At 37.8% G+C, this 15908-nt stretch overlaps 1 protein-coding gene and 2 pseudogenes across 1 annotated transcript; 2 read left to right on the top strand and 1 right to left on the bottom strand.

The window, feature by feature from the left end:
• Nucleotides 1-1017: 1017 nt before the first annotated feature.
• Nucleotides 1018-2005, top strand: LOC124252259 (olfactory receptor 52B2-like; annotated as a pseudogene).
• Nucleotides 2006-7682: 5677 nt separating this feature from the next.
• On the top strand, nt 7683-8865 carry LOC124252260 (olfactory receptor 52B2-like; annotated as a pseudogene).
• A 5598-nt stretch (nt 8866-14463) lies between these two features.
• Nucleotides 14464-15429, bottom strand: LOC124225287 (olfactory receptor 688-like). Its single transcript, XM_046637871.1, has one exon. It carries the CDS (start codon nt 15427-15429, stop codon nt 14464-14466), a length of 966 nt encoding a protein of 321 aa, XP_046493827.1.
• Between the last annotated feature and the right edge of the window lie 479 nt (nt 15430-15908).

Here is a 15908-nt window from a genome sequence, read left to right on the forward strand (position 1 = left end):
AGCATCATTGTCTAATTATTTTGAATGAAGACTTTCTGGACAACCAAGGTTTTAGATATTAGTTTTACCACTTTTGTTTTGAATTTTCTGATAGCTTCTGATTCCTTATACTAACTGAAAGGTTGCTGCAGTGTCCATGTTCCATAGTTCTTCTGCCATTTCCAATGTTTGCAGAATATAATGGATATATATGTGGGGAAATTCCAAAAGTGAGCACCTTCTCAGTATTACTTGCCTTTGATGTCCAGCTTAAGAATCTTATATAAACTCTGCCAGAGTTTCTTGTTCTTGAGTGCATACAGCATGAGGTTGAGCGCAGAAGGAATGACATTGTGTAGAACATTGAGGAGAACTGAGATGAAGGGAACTGTCATTGGTCTACAATGGGTGATAGAAATGACAATGATGACTGTGTAGAAGAAAAGGATTAGGATGAGGTGGGAAGTGCAGGTACTTAGGGCCTTAGATGCAGCTGGATAAATTTAATATGATTAAATATGATCAAGTTAAGATATAGTTTAGCTAATAGATCTTCAGGAAGGAGTTATATTGTTATGATCATGGGCCATTACAGAGTAGCCTGTCATAAGGAGGTATTTTAAGGTTAAAATTTGAGTAAGCAGAAGTGGAATGGAAGGGAAATTCAGGTACACACAGAAGGAGAAAAATCTTGGGGGAAGAAAAATGTACAGCACAGGTAAGGGGGAAAATTCTGCTTGTTTGGCAATGGTAGAAAGAGGTCAGAAAGGAATGGTGGGCCAAACTTTGGGGGACACGTGATTGGAGGCAGGGTGAATCCTCTCTTGGTTCTTGAAGCACGATTACCACAGACTCTCTACATGCAAGTGAGTCATAAAGGTCAGAAGTCTTCCTACACCCAAATGTTCATTCTCTGAAAGAACTTTCCCCTGGAGAGTCCCACAATTTAGAAATCCGTGCTGTCCTTTGTGATCTCTGCACACACACAGAGCTGTTTCTATTTCTGTCACTTTCATCAGAACCATCAAATTCTAACTCATGATAGAGAGGACCCTAAAGTACATCATCACTCATGACAACCTTACCATCCTCCACCCTGAAGTTTTTGCCCTACTTGGCATCCCTGGTTTGGAAGCTTATCGCATTTGGCTGTCAATACCTCTCTGCCTCATGTATATCACTGCAGTCCTGGGGAACAGGATCCTGATAATGGTCATCATCACAGAACATAACCTTCATCAGCCCATGTACTTCTTCCTCTCCATGCTGGCCATGACGGACATCCTGCTGTCCACTACTACTGTACCCAAGGCCCCAACCATCTTGGCTCCACACCCATGACATTGTCTTTGATGCCTGTGTCATCCAAGTTTCCTTTGTCCATGTGATATTTGTGAGGGAGACATCCATCCTGTTAGCCATGACCTTTGACCTCTTTGGGGCCATCTTTGCACCCTTGATTATACAACAGTGTTAACATGGTCTATTGCAGGAAGGATTGCTCTGACTATTGTCACCCGAAGCTTCTTTCCAGTGCTCTTCTTGCTGAAGTGGCTGCCCTTTTGCCAGACCAACATCATCTTCCGTTACTGCTGCCAGCATATTGGGTGGGGGGGACCACTTAGCCTGTGCTGACATCACCAATAACATCTGGTATGGGTTCTCAGTGCCTATTGTCCTAGTCATCTTGGATGTGATCCTTGTCACTGTGTCTTGCTCTCTGATCCTCTGAGAAGTCTTTCACTTGCCCTCTCAGGATGCCTAGCACAAGGCCCTCAGCACTTGTGGCTCTCACCTTTGTGTCATCCTCATGTTTTGTGTTCCCTCCTTCTTTACATTATTGACCCATCGCTTTGGACATAACATTGCTCGACATGTCCATAACCTGCTGGCTAGTCTTTTTGTGGTGGTTCCACCAATACTCAACCCCATCATCTATGGTGTGAAGACAAAGCATATCTGGGAGGGTGTAGCCCGCCAGTTCTTTGACATCAAGGCTTGGTGCTGTGCCTCCCATCCAGGCTGATGGCTCAGTTTGAATCTCCACTCCAACCTTTATCCAGAAAACTTGGAGTGAAATACAGAGATTTCCTGGACTGAGACGGCATTTCCATCTCTTCCTCTTTTCCTTCTTCATCCTTCTCTTCCTCCAACTTTTATCTTCTATTTTTTCTTCTGGTTCTTCTTCTTTACCTCCTTCTCCTGTTTCTTTGCTTTCTCTATCCCTTTGTTGTCTCACATCACTTCCCCACAACCCAGAAATAATCACTAAGTGTACATCCCTCTGACATGAGCATTTAGCATCCTCAGTTGACCAGATGTACTCTAGAAACACAGGGAGTTGAACACCATAAGAAGTGAGTTATGAACAAATGGATAAAGTTAATGTTATATTTAACATCGGAAGAGGCTCTCGTTTTCTGTTGTTTTTAATCTCAAAATGTGCATTGATTCTTTATACAGACTCAAGTAGCTCTCCACTCACCTCTACAATGGCAGATGTTTTTGTAAAATAGCCATGAATGCTCTTTAGTCATCTGGAAAACTCATGTTCATTCTTCAAATTTCAGGTCAAGAACTGCCTTCCCTGGGAAGTCTCTTCAGATATTTTTCAGGCAATCCAAGGCTTCTCTCTTTGTATATTTATTACATCTTTTACAAATCTCCAAATGCAAGCAATGAATTGTAAAATGTTTTATTTGTACCCCCAATTGACTATAAACTCTTTGAAATCAGAAGCATGTGTTATTCATATTTGTATTCTCTGTGCATTACAAATTTCCTGGCACATAATGAATGTTTTTAAAATGAATGAGAGCATAATTACCTAGCTGAAATTAGAACATGCATCTCTATGATACACTGAAATGATCAGCTAACTTAGTCCACAAACCCAGTGACTAGTAGGCCAGTTCCTCATAAAAGCAATTTGGTGTCGTGGGTCAAATAAGCCTCTGATCACAGTGCTTCATACTTCCCACATCTTTGCTGTACCTCAGAGACTAGGAAAAAGACAAGAGTAGGAGAAAGTAGGCTACTTTTGATTTTCTCTTCTACCTGTCTTCTGACCATCCACAATATTAGGAATTATAACAGAATGTTCATGCCCAGGTTAGCAAAATTGGAGTAGTCTCTTGGAGTTCAGAGTATTGATTCTCATTCTTTCATACATTTTCCAAAAAGGTCATGTACACTCCTTTCCTCAACCACCACCTACACTAATTAGTCTCACTTCTATCTCTCCATCCTAGAACTCTCTTTTGAGTACTAGAAGCATAAATCCACCTATCAACTGGGTATCTCATCCAGAATGTGGAACTCCCACTCATACTAGCTTTTCTTCCTATTCTTGTTCCTTTTCTTGGGAACTAGATTATGATGATCCCATCAACTTAACTGAACTGGAAAACCTGAGGAATTCTTCAACTTCTTCCTGTCTGGCCTGATCCTCAAGAAGTTATTGGTTGCTACTCATGTTGATTGTATCACTAAATGGTTATCTGGAATGTATTTGGAGTTGTGTCAGGATTCAAGTCCCATCATCATTGTTTTATAGCTGTGTGAACTTGTGAAATTTATTTACCATTCTTAGTCCTCAATTTTTTAATCTGTAAAATAAGAATAGAAATAGTACCCCATAGGGTTGTTGAGAATATTAAATGGAATGAACTATATATATAGCACTTAACACAATCCTTAGCTCATGGCATGTATCTGAGAAATACTTCATTAATATTATTAGTATGGTTAGTTTTCTTTTTAAGATTGCCTCTACCAATTGCTTATGTCCCTTATCATCTTTCATTGCAGATATTGCATTAGTTTTCAATTGATTTCAATATTTTACACTTTAACCTAAACTATAAATTGGCTCTAAGTTACGTATTCTAAAATGCAGAATCAATCATACTACTTTCTGTAAAATACTTTCAAGTATTTTTCATTACTTACTGAAGTGTTTTACATAGAATATTCTGTAGGAATAGATATCAGACATCATAATGGACATTTTATAAAAAGTTCCATGGTCAAATAAGCAGGAAAAATTCTGAAACACTATGAGTCATACACATGGCTGTTGAAGAGAAGGCTTGAGTTTGCAACATTTCTCATACTATGTGACTATAGATATTTGTGTCTATATCCATATAATTTTTTTGATAACCTATCAATTTACATCTCTAAAATTACCTAGTGTTCTCTCAGTAACAATTTGGAAATCACAGGACTACAGAGTAATTTCTAAGCTAAGTGTTAATTTAATAATCTGGTTCTAACTTACTTTTCCATTAGTACTGAAAACACTTCATCATATAGTAACAACACAATGTATAATATAATAATATTGATAATAATAATTTCATCAATTGCTAATGTTTAATAAGAGCTTACTCTATGCTAGGAACCAGGTTAAGTGCTCTGCTGCATTAGCTCATTAAATCCTCATACAACCACATGAGATAGTACTATGGCTATCTCTGTTATATACACAGGGGCACCCAAAACTCAGAGAGGATAAATAATCAAGACCACACAGCTGGCAAAAGGTAGAGTCCTTATGTCAACTCCTCTTTGAAGTCTGCCAATGTTCCCAAATCAGAGTTATCCATCTTGTCCTCTGGTTTTCCACAGCAATGACAATTATTGTTTCAACTGAATATTAATTACTCTATGAAAACAACCAGAACTTGAGTTCTGTGAGGCAGAGAATATGTCTTATTTGTGATTCCAGCATCTAGACAGCATTTAATATGTATATTTATAGATTGACTAATTTGAAATAAATGGTGAAATTGTTGATCTCTGGACTCTTCACTGTTAAATATTATCTAATTTTGTGACTGAAAATCATTTGTGCACACACACACACGTGCACACACACACCACTTAGCTCCTTCTGACCTACTATTTCTTCTATATCTCCACAGGTTTCCATGTACATTGAGATTTAGCAGGTGTAAGCAGGGTTTTTAACAATCTATGTATTGACTAGCAGCAGCCCAAATCCACTTTGTGTCCATATGTTAGCCAGAAATATGGAGTCATTAGCAGATGTAGTTTGCATAGTCTGCTCCAGGTAGGGTATAGTTACCTTAGTCACCCTCTCTCGTTCCTGAGTCAGTGATCTCTGGAGACTGTTCCTGCTGGGGTCTGCTTCTGTCTAATTAAACCAGATGCTCCCGAAAGACCTAGTGGGCTGGTAGCTCTGTTCTCACCCAAAGAATTCCTGCAGATGAGGTACAAATACTGTGCTATTTCACTCCAGAATCTGCATCTGGAGGCTTCTTTCACACGTTGGGGAAGAACTTTCTCTTGAACTGGGGTAAGTTTCTGGGGAGGGAATAAATGTTTGGTTCTTGCGATTTTTAGGTTTTCCTGTTACAATAAACTGTTGATTCAGACAAGATCTTCTCAAATCCTCTGGATAATGTAGTATAACATACACTATCTAGTGTATACATCTTGGCAATTTGAACTGCTGCAGACATTTTTTACTATGCAGGGTTGGGATTAGGGCTAATTTTTTTTCCAGAGTATTAAAGTGGCTTTAAAAATATTGAAAAATTGAAAAGTGAGTACATTAAAATTCATGACATTAGGTTAAGTTTAATCATTGATAAGGAAAATTAGAATTTATTATAATTTTACTGGCTTTAATGGAAGAAACTCATAAATAATATTCAAAATAAATGGAAAAATTTAGCCATTAAAAAACATGTATGTAGGCTCATTTTTCCCCTTGCCTTGGGCTCCAGTATGGCTCACTATATCATTTTCAACCCCATCTTTATTTAAAATTCTGATATTTGTTCATCGTGGATATTTTGTATTAATTTCAATTTGAAAAAGATTGTATTAAAATATTAATAGTCTTATTTACTGACCTTCTTGGTACACACGTGCATTTTGTGCCTGAGGTACACTCACTTGTCTCACCCAAGGAGACTCAACTTTCTGGAGGTCAGAGCTGAGAGTCACAAAGAAATGGAGCCCCTGATGATGTCTTGAATCTTTAGATAAACTTGACACTAGAAACATATTTTTCAGGAGCAAAACATTTCCCTTTATGCTCAATCCAAAATGGGTTGGATTTTCTGTTACTTGTAATGTAAAATGTCCTAACTGATACACAGAGAAAAATAAAAAGTTATCTCATGCATTTTAATCTTAAATTTGCTTTTTCACTTAACTATATGCCATGGTGAATACTCCTTTTTTGAAAATGGAAACAAAACGTTCTATTTTAACATACGTATCATAATTTGTTTATTGCCCTATTGATGGATATGGTAGTTATAACACACATTTCTTTTACTATTGCAACAGTATAGCAATGAATATCTTTATAAATGTATCTATATGTTCTCATACTGTGCTACCAGCACTGGGGGCTAATTGTTTTTCTTGTTTTCCAATCCCACACAGGAAAACGACAATATTTTAATATGATACTGATTTTCATTTCTTTAAATTTTGAGCATCTGTTCATACGTATATTGGCCATTTATTTTTCTTGTGGATTGCCTACTTTGATTCTGTATACATTTCATAATTTTTCCTTATTCATTTATACCAATTTTTAGTATTTAAGGGTCTTGAACTTTAGTGTATTACATGCTTTGTAAGTTTTTCTCCTAGCATTTTTATTTATCCTTGATTGTATTTTTGCATAATTACATCATTAAATTGTTACTGTCTATGAAATATGGTTTTCTCATCTTAAAGACATTTCCAACCCCCCAAATATTTTCCTACGTTTTCCCCTAAGAACTTTATTTTAATTTTTAATATTTTTGTAGTTTTATTTTTAAAATGTACAGCTTTAGTTTATCTGGAATTTCTATTTATTTTCCGAGTGAGATGGGAACTAATTTTATTCTCTAACAGATATAACATGGTCCAATATCCCAATACCATTACTTGAGTAGGCCTTCCTTTCCCCACTAAATTGATATGCTACTTTATTACATTTTAAATTTCAAATATGCTAGTTTCTGAGCTCTTTATTAAGTTGTAATGATCCACTGAATAATAATAACTAGCATTTATTTAGTGTTTCTATGCCAGGCACTAGACTAGGCAGTTTACAGAAAGTATTTAATTAAATCATTTCAAGATAAGTATGAATAGTTTATTTTCACAGATAAGGCTAAATTTTTGAGATGTGAAAAATGTGCATTTTGTTAACAATCAGAAAGTTAGAAATCCAGAATTTGAACCTAGGGAGGGCTTTCCATATGATAAATATTTAAGCTGTGAACTGGAAGATCAACAGGAGTTCAACAAGCACCAAAGGTAGAAAAGTATGTTTCAGATTAAGAGAAAGGGTTGAGCAAACTCATGAAGCTTGGAAAACCCAGATTTTGTGTGGAGAATGGATTGTAGTCTAATTTAGCTTTGATAGAGTGCCTAAAGAGGATTAAAGCTAGAGAAGAGAGTAACAGCAAGATTGTGGAAGGCTTTGCATGTTTAAGAAGTTTAGGCTTTATCTTGTCATCAATAAATCACTATATAGAGGTTGTAAGAGAAAACACAATAAGATTTTTGTTTGGGGCATATCACCAAGGCTGCAACATAGCTGATGGATGTAGAGGGTTTGAGGATGGGAAGCTGGGCGATGGGGAGACCAGATTAGTGAGGATGCTACTGCAGAAGAACAGGTGAAGGATGGCCAAAGCCTGAGTAGGAGCATGTAAGTGAGAATGGTGAGGTATGTATGGATTCTAGGCATTGCTGAGTTGTGTTCAGGAACCTATGTTTATATTTATGTTTGCAATGATAATGTAGGAAGTGAAGGCATAACATAATATACTCTACGTCAAGGCATTAGTGATTGATTTCATTATCTAATGTACAACTTTTAGTGAAACTTACGGCGGGTTCTGCCCACTGACTCTCACTTTCTGTAGTGAAAATACTCTGAAGTACTCTAAAGCAGGTACGTTTTGTGCTAACCTCACCACCTTTCACCCTGCCCTGTTCATCTTACTTGGCATCTCAGGGCTGGAGAATTACCACATCTGGCTTTCCATCCCCTCCTTTGTCATGTACTTCACTGAAATCTTGGGAAACGGAACTCTTATCCTTGTTATTCTCAATGAACACAACCTCCATGAACCTATGTATGTCTTCCTATCCATGCTGGCTGGCACTGACATCCTGCTATCCAGCACCACTGTGCCCAAGGCCCTAGCTCTCTTCTGGTTCCCTGCTGGAGAGATTGCCTTTGATGTCTGCATCACTCAGGTGTTTTTCATCCATGTTACCTTTTTGGCTGAGTCAGTAATCCTGCTGGCTATGGCACTTGACGGCTATGTGGCCATTTGTAGTCCCTAGAGATACACAGCCATCTTAACTTCTATGGAAATTGTAAAAATGACCCTGGCAATCTGGGAACGGAGCATTGGAACCGTTTTTTCTATCATACTCATGCTGAAAATGCTGCTATACTGTAGGACAAATGTCATCACTTACTCATACTGTGAACACATTGGGGTGGCCAGACTGGCCTGTGCTGACATTACTGTCAACATCTAGTATGGCTTCTCATTGCCAATGGCATCAGTTTTGGTAGATGCTACAGTCATTGGTATTTCCTACACTTTGATTCTCCAGACTGTGTTTAGACTTCCTTCCCAGGATGCCGAGCACAAGGCTCTCAACATCTGTGGTTCTCACATTAGATTCATTCTCTTCTTCATCCCATCCTTTTTTACTTTCCTGATCCACCACTTTGGCAAGAATATCCCCCAAAATGTCCACATTCTCCTGGCAAATCTCTATGTGTTAATTCTCCCCATGCTTACTCCCATCATCTATGGAGCAAACACCAAGCGAATCAGGGACGGTATGGTTCACATGTTACCTATTGTGGGGATGTCTTGAGAAAGCTCATGGTTCCTTGATAATTTTCTCCTACCAGCAGGAGAAAAGAGAACTTACCAACCAAGTCCCCAAGTTTAGGCACAGTAGTGTGTTGCAGGAGGAAGCACATGGGATTTGAAACAAAATGCATCTGAATTCAAATCCTAGCTCCCTTACTTCCTTATCTTTTGACCATGGGCAAATTCCTACCTTTTAGAAATTTAGTCTTAACCTATAAAGTAGAACCACTTGTACCTATGCTCAAAAGTCTTTGTTAGGATTAAATTAAATATGTAAACTACTTGGTATATTGCTCAGCATTTAGTGGACTCTCATGGTTAGCTATAACTCTAATTTGAAGAGTATTGCCTAAGGAAGACGTTTTAGATTTGATATATATATGAATTTTCCAACATTTCCAGAGGCTTCTCTATCTTCTTCTGCTTACTTTCCGAGTCTGTGTGATGACCGTCATCACCTCCAACACCATTGCCACCATAACCATAAGTTTGCTGTGAAAATTAAATTAGGTAATGAGTATAAGGGTACTTTTTAAAAAAATAATAAACTATTGAAACAGACTAAAGTTGATATTGATAACATTTTATATGTAAGGAACTATCATCATTATTATATTAAAAAAATCTCTTTACTCATGTAGAAAATGGGTGAATTGACACAGACATAGGCATTGCCCTTAGAAAGCTGGTTGTTTAAGCTGGATACATGAACAAAGAAAAAGGTATGGGGTCACATTGGTAACAGAAAATATGATATATCACACAAAAATTCAGACATTAAAAAGACAAAGCAAGGTAATACTCTATGATTCTATGTCACTTCTCTATCTATACTTTTTTTTACTAATTAGTAAAAATTAATAATTCTTTTACTAATTATCTATACTTTTTTACTAATTAGTAATTTTTTTACTAATTACTATTTAATCATATAGCTTTAAAATTCCATTTCTAAAATAGGATGACTTCCTAATTTATATCTCCAGCCTAGACTTTTCCCTTGAGATCCACATTCATATGTTTAACTACTTCTTGACATCTCCAGTTGTATGTTTAGTAGGCATCTCAAAATAAACATGTCTGTATTAGGATAGATTAAGCTATGCTTAATTTCACTGAATTAGCAAAACAATGTTAACTCCTCTCTCATTAAAAGTGTGGTGTGTGTCAACAGGATTTATCTCCATTTAGTGACTCAGGAATCCTGGATCTCTCCATTCTGTCAAATTGTCATATCAACATTCATTTTTAAGAGTTGCCAAAGCAGGAAACTGAGGCACTTCAATTATTAACTGCCTTGAAGTGATTCATCATTTTTGTTCAAACTTCCATTGGTGAACATGTTGTCCTAACATGGCCCCAACTCAATTTCAAGGGAAGGTGGGAAATGTAGGAGTGTTTCTGGATTTGCAGTGAGTGATAATTGTTTCTGCCACCATCTGTGCTTTTGATCACTTACTATTTCTTTGTTCCCTTCTTGATAATTAGCACTTTTAGGAGTTAGGTTCCTACCCTTCACAGAGACTGGGAGATGGAGTGTTATCTCATTCGATATTTACATTTCAAGAGATAGTTCCCAGGTCCTTGAGAAAGACACTTCCTAGGTTGTAAAACTGGGAAGAAGTTAGGGGAAGATTTATATATGCTGCAAAGGAGTAGAGAAAAAATTTATTATTACAAGTTTTCTCAAGGAAATTCCCCAAGAAAAGGGAAGCCAGAGGCTTATAGTCAGGAGGAAAACTGTCTAAAGTTTGGAGCTAACTATCTCGGTATCTGGTTGTTGTTTTCCTTTCTAGCAGGCAATCTGGGAATACAGTTGCATTTGTTGATGCAACCTGTTGTAGAGGAGATGTGGAGTGGGCTAATAGATGGATTTAATGTTGAGTTTATTCCTCTTGCCTCACGGGGCATGGTTGTTCATGTGAGTCATATGAGTCACTATCTTGTTTTCTCTCCCAATCATCAAAACTCTGGCACACCTACCACGGTTGCTTGACTTTTAGCTCACATCTTGGTCTAAGAGTGTATGTGCAGAAGGATAGACCTGCCTGGCTCCTCCTACTGCACTACCCATTAATCATTAGGTTGATTTTCTCATGGCCTTCCACTTCTTTTAGTATCAGATATTTCTCAGTCTAAATTTACATTATTTTTGTAGCAATCTTTTGCTAATCAATGGCTCTTAATTTGTTTTGTCTAATGTTATAGATTAATTTATTGTTGAATATTTTGTCACTATTGCAGGGTTTGGAGTGGAAGGAGTAAGCTCCGAGGAGTGCTGAGTTTGTTGTATTGGTTCAGATATCTTTGGAACTTAGCTACTCTTTGGAACTTTTGAGACTTTCTTCATGGCTCAACAGTTTATAAATTTCTGAAAATAATGCACAAATTAACATAATGTGCATTGTCTGCTTTTTACTGGGAGTTAGTTCATTCAGCACTCATTCAAACCCACCTTTCCACAACTTTCTTCTGTTAAAGAGACTAGGAAGCTAAAAATCTTAACTTCTGAGTCTTCCTTATACCTAGAGTGGAACCTCAGACTCATTTCTTACCAACCAGATATGAGTAAGTCTGTTGAGACTCACTTTTAAATTTCTTCCCTCTTTTTGTTTGGAATATGGAATCGAATGTGGAATACAGTAGCCGTAGTTTAAAATGACAGGGTAGAAACTAAAAAGAGCCTGGTCTCTTGACAGCACAATAGAGCTGCCTTAAGGATGGAATTCCTTGATTTTGTGTGTGTGTGTGTGTGTGTGTGTATGTGTGTGTGGCATGAGATAAATAAACTCCAATTTCCTTAACCACTATAATCTAGGGTCTCTTATACACGGCTAAACACAATTCTAATTGATAATTTGTTTACTAACGTTAAGGAGGCACACCTTTCCCCTTCTTGATGTTTTGGGCCATGTGCTGGCTGGTCCATTGTCGTGACACTCCTGGCTTCTGTTCACTATCACTCACTCACGAATAGGAGGAGTATCTTAATCTACATGGTTACTGTGAAAAAGGAATGGGCATATAGGGCTCAGTCCCCTTACTTCTTCTAGTCTCTGGAGCATGTGTTTCTATGGCTTTCACCGTATGGTAACTCTATTTGTAAAGGTCCTATGTCTGCAGGAAAATCTGAAGTTTTGAAAAGTTAGTTTGATTCAAGAGATTATTAACATTTGGTTAATCAACAGAACATGTTGAAGAAGATGGTATAAAACTCTATAATTTGGCTGTTCAAAATACGTTTTTTTTTTTTTACCTTTCCTACTAGTAGCCGAGGAAGGCATTCGGAAACAAGTCACTATATACTTTAGAAGGGAGGAATTATGCTTCACGTACTTGAGGGTGTTGTATCTGTATAAATTATTTGGAATTTTCTGCATGGGAGGTTTGTCTATTCTCCTCTACGTATTTATTTATAACATCACTTATTTCCATCAGTATGAACTCATAGATGTTTATTTTGTACTTTAGTTATAATGCAATACTAGAACTTCTGACATGTAAAGAACTTTGAAATCTCACTCCTCTCCTTACCACAAAAAAGATGAAAAAAAAAGAAAATCCAGTAACTTTTCTTGGACCCATCAGAGAATCTACATTGCAGGGCAATTGACACCTCAAAATTTAGAGAATACAGAGAATCTGGTTAATTGGAATAGAAGCTGTTTGTGCCACAAACTTGTAGGAAGACTTCAATGGTAATTTTGACAAATTTCTGGAGGATGAGTGTGATCTAGATTGAGAATGAGAAATACTTGAACCTGAAGTCTTAGAGAGGCCCTACACTTTATACCCAGCAACCCCAAAAGATTCTCATAATAAAAATCCGAGAATTACTTGATGGCTCTGGCAAGGAGAGGGGGAAAGTTAACATTGTGAAATAAGCCCAGAGCATTCTCCATAACAGAGGCTTTCTCTCCAGGAGAAAAGACATTATTAGAGCCCTCTCCCACCTAGGGGAAGTGTATTTCTCTGCCGCTAGGACGTCATTTAGCCTTGTGACCTCAGTTCTCTGACAGGTCCAAGAAAAGTGATTGGTTTTCAGTTTCTGCAGCTTTTTCTTGATGTAAAGATGGGAGTGACAACTTCTAACTCTCTTTACATGTTGGAACTGAAAAGTAGTCTCCCAGTTTTCTTTTACACTCAGGTCTTAGCTACATAATTTTTACTAATTTGTTACCTTTCCGATCTCTCTTATCCATTTAAAGATGTTATGTCCATCATTTCTACTTGTTCTCACTGGGAGGTTGTCTGAATTATCAGCCATTAGTGGAAGTAGAAATCTGATCTTTTGGATGGTCGGATTAGAAGAAATTCCAGTGTTTTTCTTTTGAGACTTATTTTTTTCTCTCTGAAATGTCAAAGGATCTCAGGGACTTAGCCCAAACACCACGTGGAAAGAGAAACAGGCAGTTTGACCCATCCATTAGTGCACTACTGTTTGTCACCTGTCAATGTTTCTATTCTTGGTATGTGGAATCACTGTTAAAAACAGGCGAAAGCCCATGGTCCAATTTCCCTTGTAGATAGAGATAATAAAGCTCTTTCTACCTAACTCTTTCTGTCAAAGGGAAGAGGATTCAGTTCCTTGAGTTTCAATGATGTACAGTTTTCACTCATCAAGTTTAGTGGCACAAGTTAGTCTTTTCTTCCCAAAGTCTGCCATAATGCTATGTGATTTGGTCAGGAGAATCTTCCAACCATATCCATGTGTCATCATGCAGGCAACATTTCACCGTGATCTATACTCTGGTGTTAAATCAATTAAAAAGACCAATTTTCCCTGCCTTCTCTACTCCTTGTCCTCAAACATACCATTTCTCTTATGGGGAAAGTTCCACTTTAGAGAACTTTGGTGTCCTTTATACTGCCAATGACACTAGGACCTAACTTGGATTTTCCTAACTTATTAGAGAAGCTCAATTTAACATTGAATGTTATAAAAAAAAAAGTGATGGAAATATTCCTCTTAGTGTTTAATGCAAATTCTCTCAAGAGTTTCAGTTGTAAGGTGATAAAATAATTTTGACAAATTCTCAACTTATAGAACTAAGAAGGTTCTCTACAGTGACTCTGTCCAGAGGGTTTGAAATCTGCTATATTTACCATTAGACAGAAAAATTGCTGTCAACTTTTAAATGGAATTTTCTTTTATTAATAGAGAAGTGATATATAATTTCACTTAGTCAAATATCATTCTTTTTAATGTCATCATAATTTACGCTTTTAAAAATTAGTACTGAGGTTGAATACAGAGAAAGGATTCAGAGCCGGACTGCTTGGGTTCTGATTTCACTCTGCAACTTCCTTCCTTTTTGACTTGCACCAGTTTCTCAACTTTCTTGCTTCATCTGCAAAATGTATAAGCAACAATTGTACTTGCTTCATAGGGTTGTTATGGCAATAAAGTGAGATAATATTTGTGAAATATTTAGAACAGTGCCTTGTACATAGTATGTGATATATAAATAGGTAAATTAATTTGAATTGATGTTCCTAGCAATTGGGATATGTGGAATTTTAACCAAGGACTGTTGTACTTCAAAGCCTGTGCTCTTTCTGTAATACCAATTATAAAATTCTGTCATTTAAAGCTGGCTCACTTCCTGGACACATTCTTACCCAAATCAAGCACCCTCTGGAAGCCCACTCTGAGCTCCTGGGTCCTAAGCGCATATACCATTGGGTTAAGGGCTGGGGGAGTGACAATATGCAGCACATTGAGGAGAACAGGAATGAAGGGAACCTTTCTTCCCACCAGATGGGTGACAGATACTACAATAATGGCTGTGTAGAAAAAGAGAATGAGAATGAGATGGGAACTGCAGGTATTCAGGGCCTTAGATGTTGCTTCAGCAGAGTTCAGCCTCAGCACTGAGCGAATAATCAAAGCATAGGAAGCAAAGACAAGAACCATGTCACTCCCAAGCATAACCCAGGCCAAGGCCAACTGGTAAAACCTATTAATAGTGATGTCATCACAAGCCAGACTAGTGACCCCCAAATTGGAGCACAGGCAGTGGTCAATCTCATTTCTGGAGCAGAAGTGTCGCTGGGCAGCCAATACAGGCAGTGGGATGGTCAGCAGGCAATTCCTAAGTACCATGGACAGTGTGGCTTTGATCACAAATGTCTCAGTGATTATGGAAGGGTACTGAAGGGGAAAGCAAATGGCTATATATCTATCCACAGCCATGCAGAGGAAAATGCCCGACTCCATGCCCATAAAAGAATGGATGGCATAGATCTGAGAAAAACACTCAGGGAGGCTGATGGCTTTGGCATCAAATGATAAAATGGCCAGGATCTTGGGCATGATAGTAGTAGCCAGGCCAAAGTCCACAACAGCCAAGATAGCAAGGAAGAGATACATGGACTGGTGCAGAGTAGGTTCACATTGGATGGTGATCAAGATGAGGAGATTGGCAACAAGAGCTAAGAGGTAGAGCAGAGCCAGGGGCAAGGAGAGCCAATGTTGCCACTCATGAATTCCTGGGAACCCCATCAGGATGAACTCAGATACTTGAAACCTTGAGTCATTGGTTATACTCAGGGCAGTATCCATATCATGTTATGTCTTCTCAGCATTTACCTGTGAATTAAGGAGAAACAAGAATAAGCTGCTGTTAGCCCAGTTAACGGTCAAAATTTATGTAGAAGTATAAGATTTATCCATGATAACTCAGTCCTTTTTAACATAACGTATCCTCAATCCAGTTGAGACCCTTAGAAACAGTTCAGATAAGAACAATAGAAGAGGGGACCAACATTATGGACTAGTGATTGGGTTCAGCATGCTCCACTTCGGAGGCCTGGATTCATGGGTTTGGATCTCAGGCGTGGACCTACAGCACTTATCAGCCATGCTGTCGTGGCAACCCACATACATAATAGAGGATGATTGGCACAGATGTTAGCTCATGGCTAAGCTTATTCAAGCCAAAAAACAGTCAGATTGGCAATGGGTGTTACCTCAGGGCAAATCTTCCTCAGAAAAAAATAAGAACAATAGAAGAGCCAAAATAGATTCTAAGATGATGTTTA

This window comes from Equus quagga, chromosome 14 (genome assembly GCF_021613505.1).
Source record: "Equus quagga isolate Etosha38 chromosome 14, UCLA_HA_Equagga_1.0, whole genome shotgun sequence".
NCBI lineage: Eukaryota > Metazoa > Chordata > Mammalia > Perissodactyla > Equidae > Equus > Equus quagga.

Coding starts and splice junctions, on each gene's coding strand:
- LOC124225287 (XM_046637871.1), bottom strand. CDS start 15,429: ATGGATACTGCCCTGAGTATAACCAATGACTCAAGGTTTCAAGTATCT.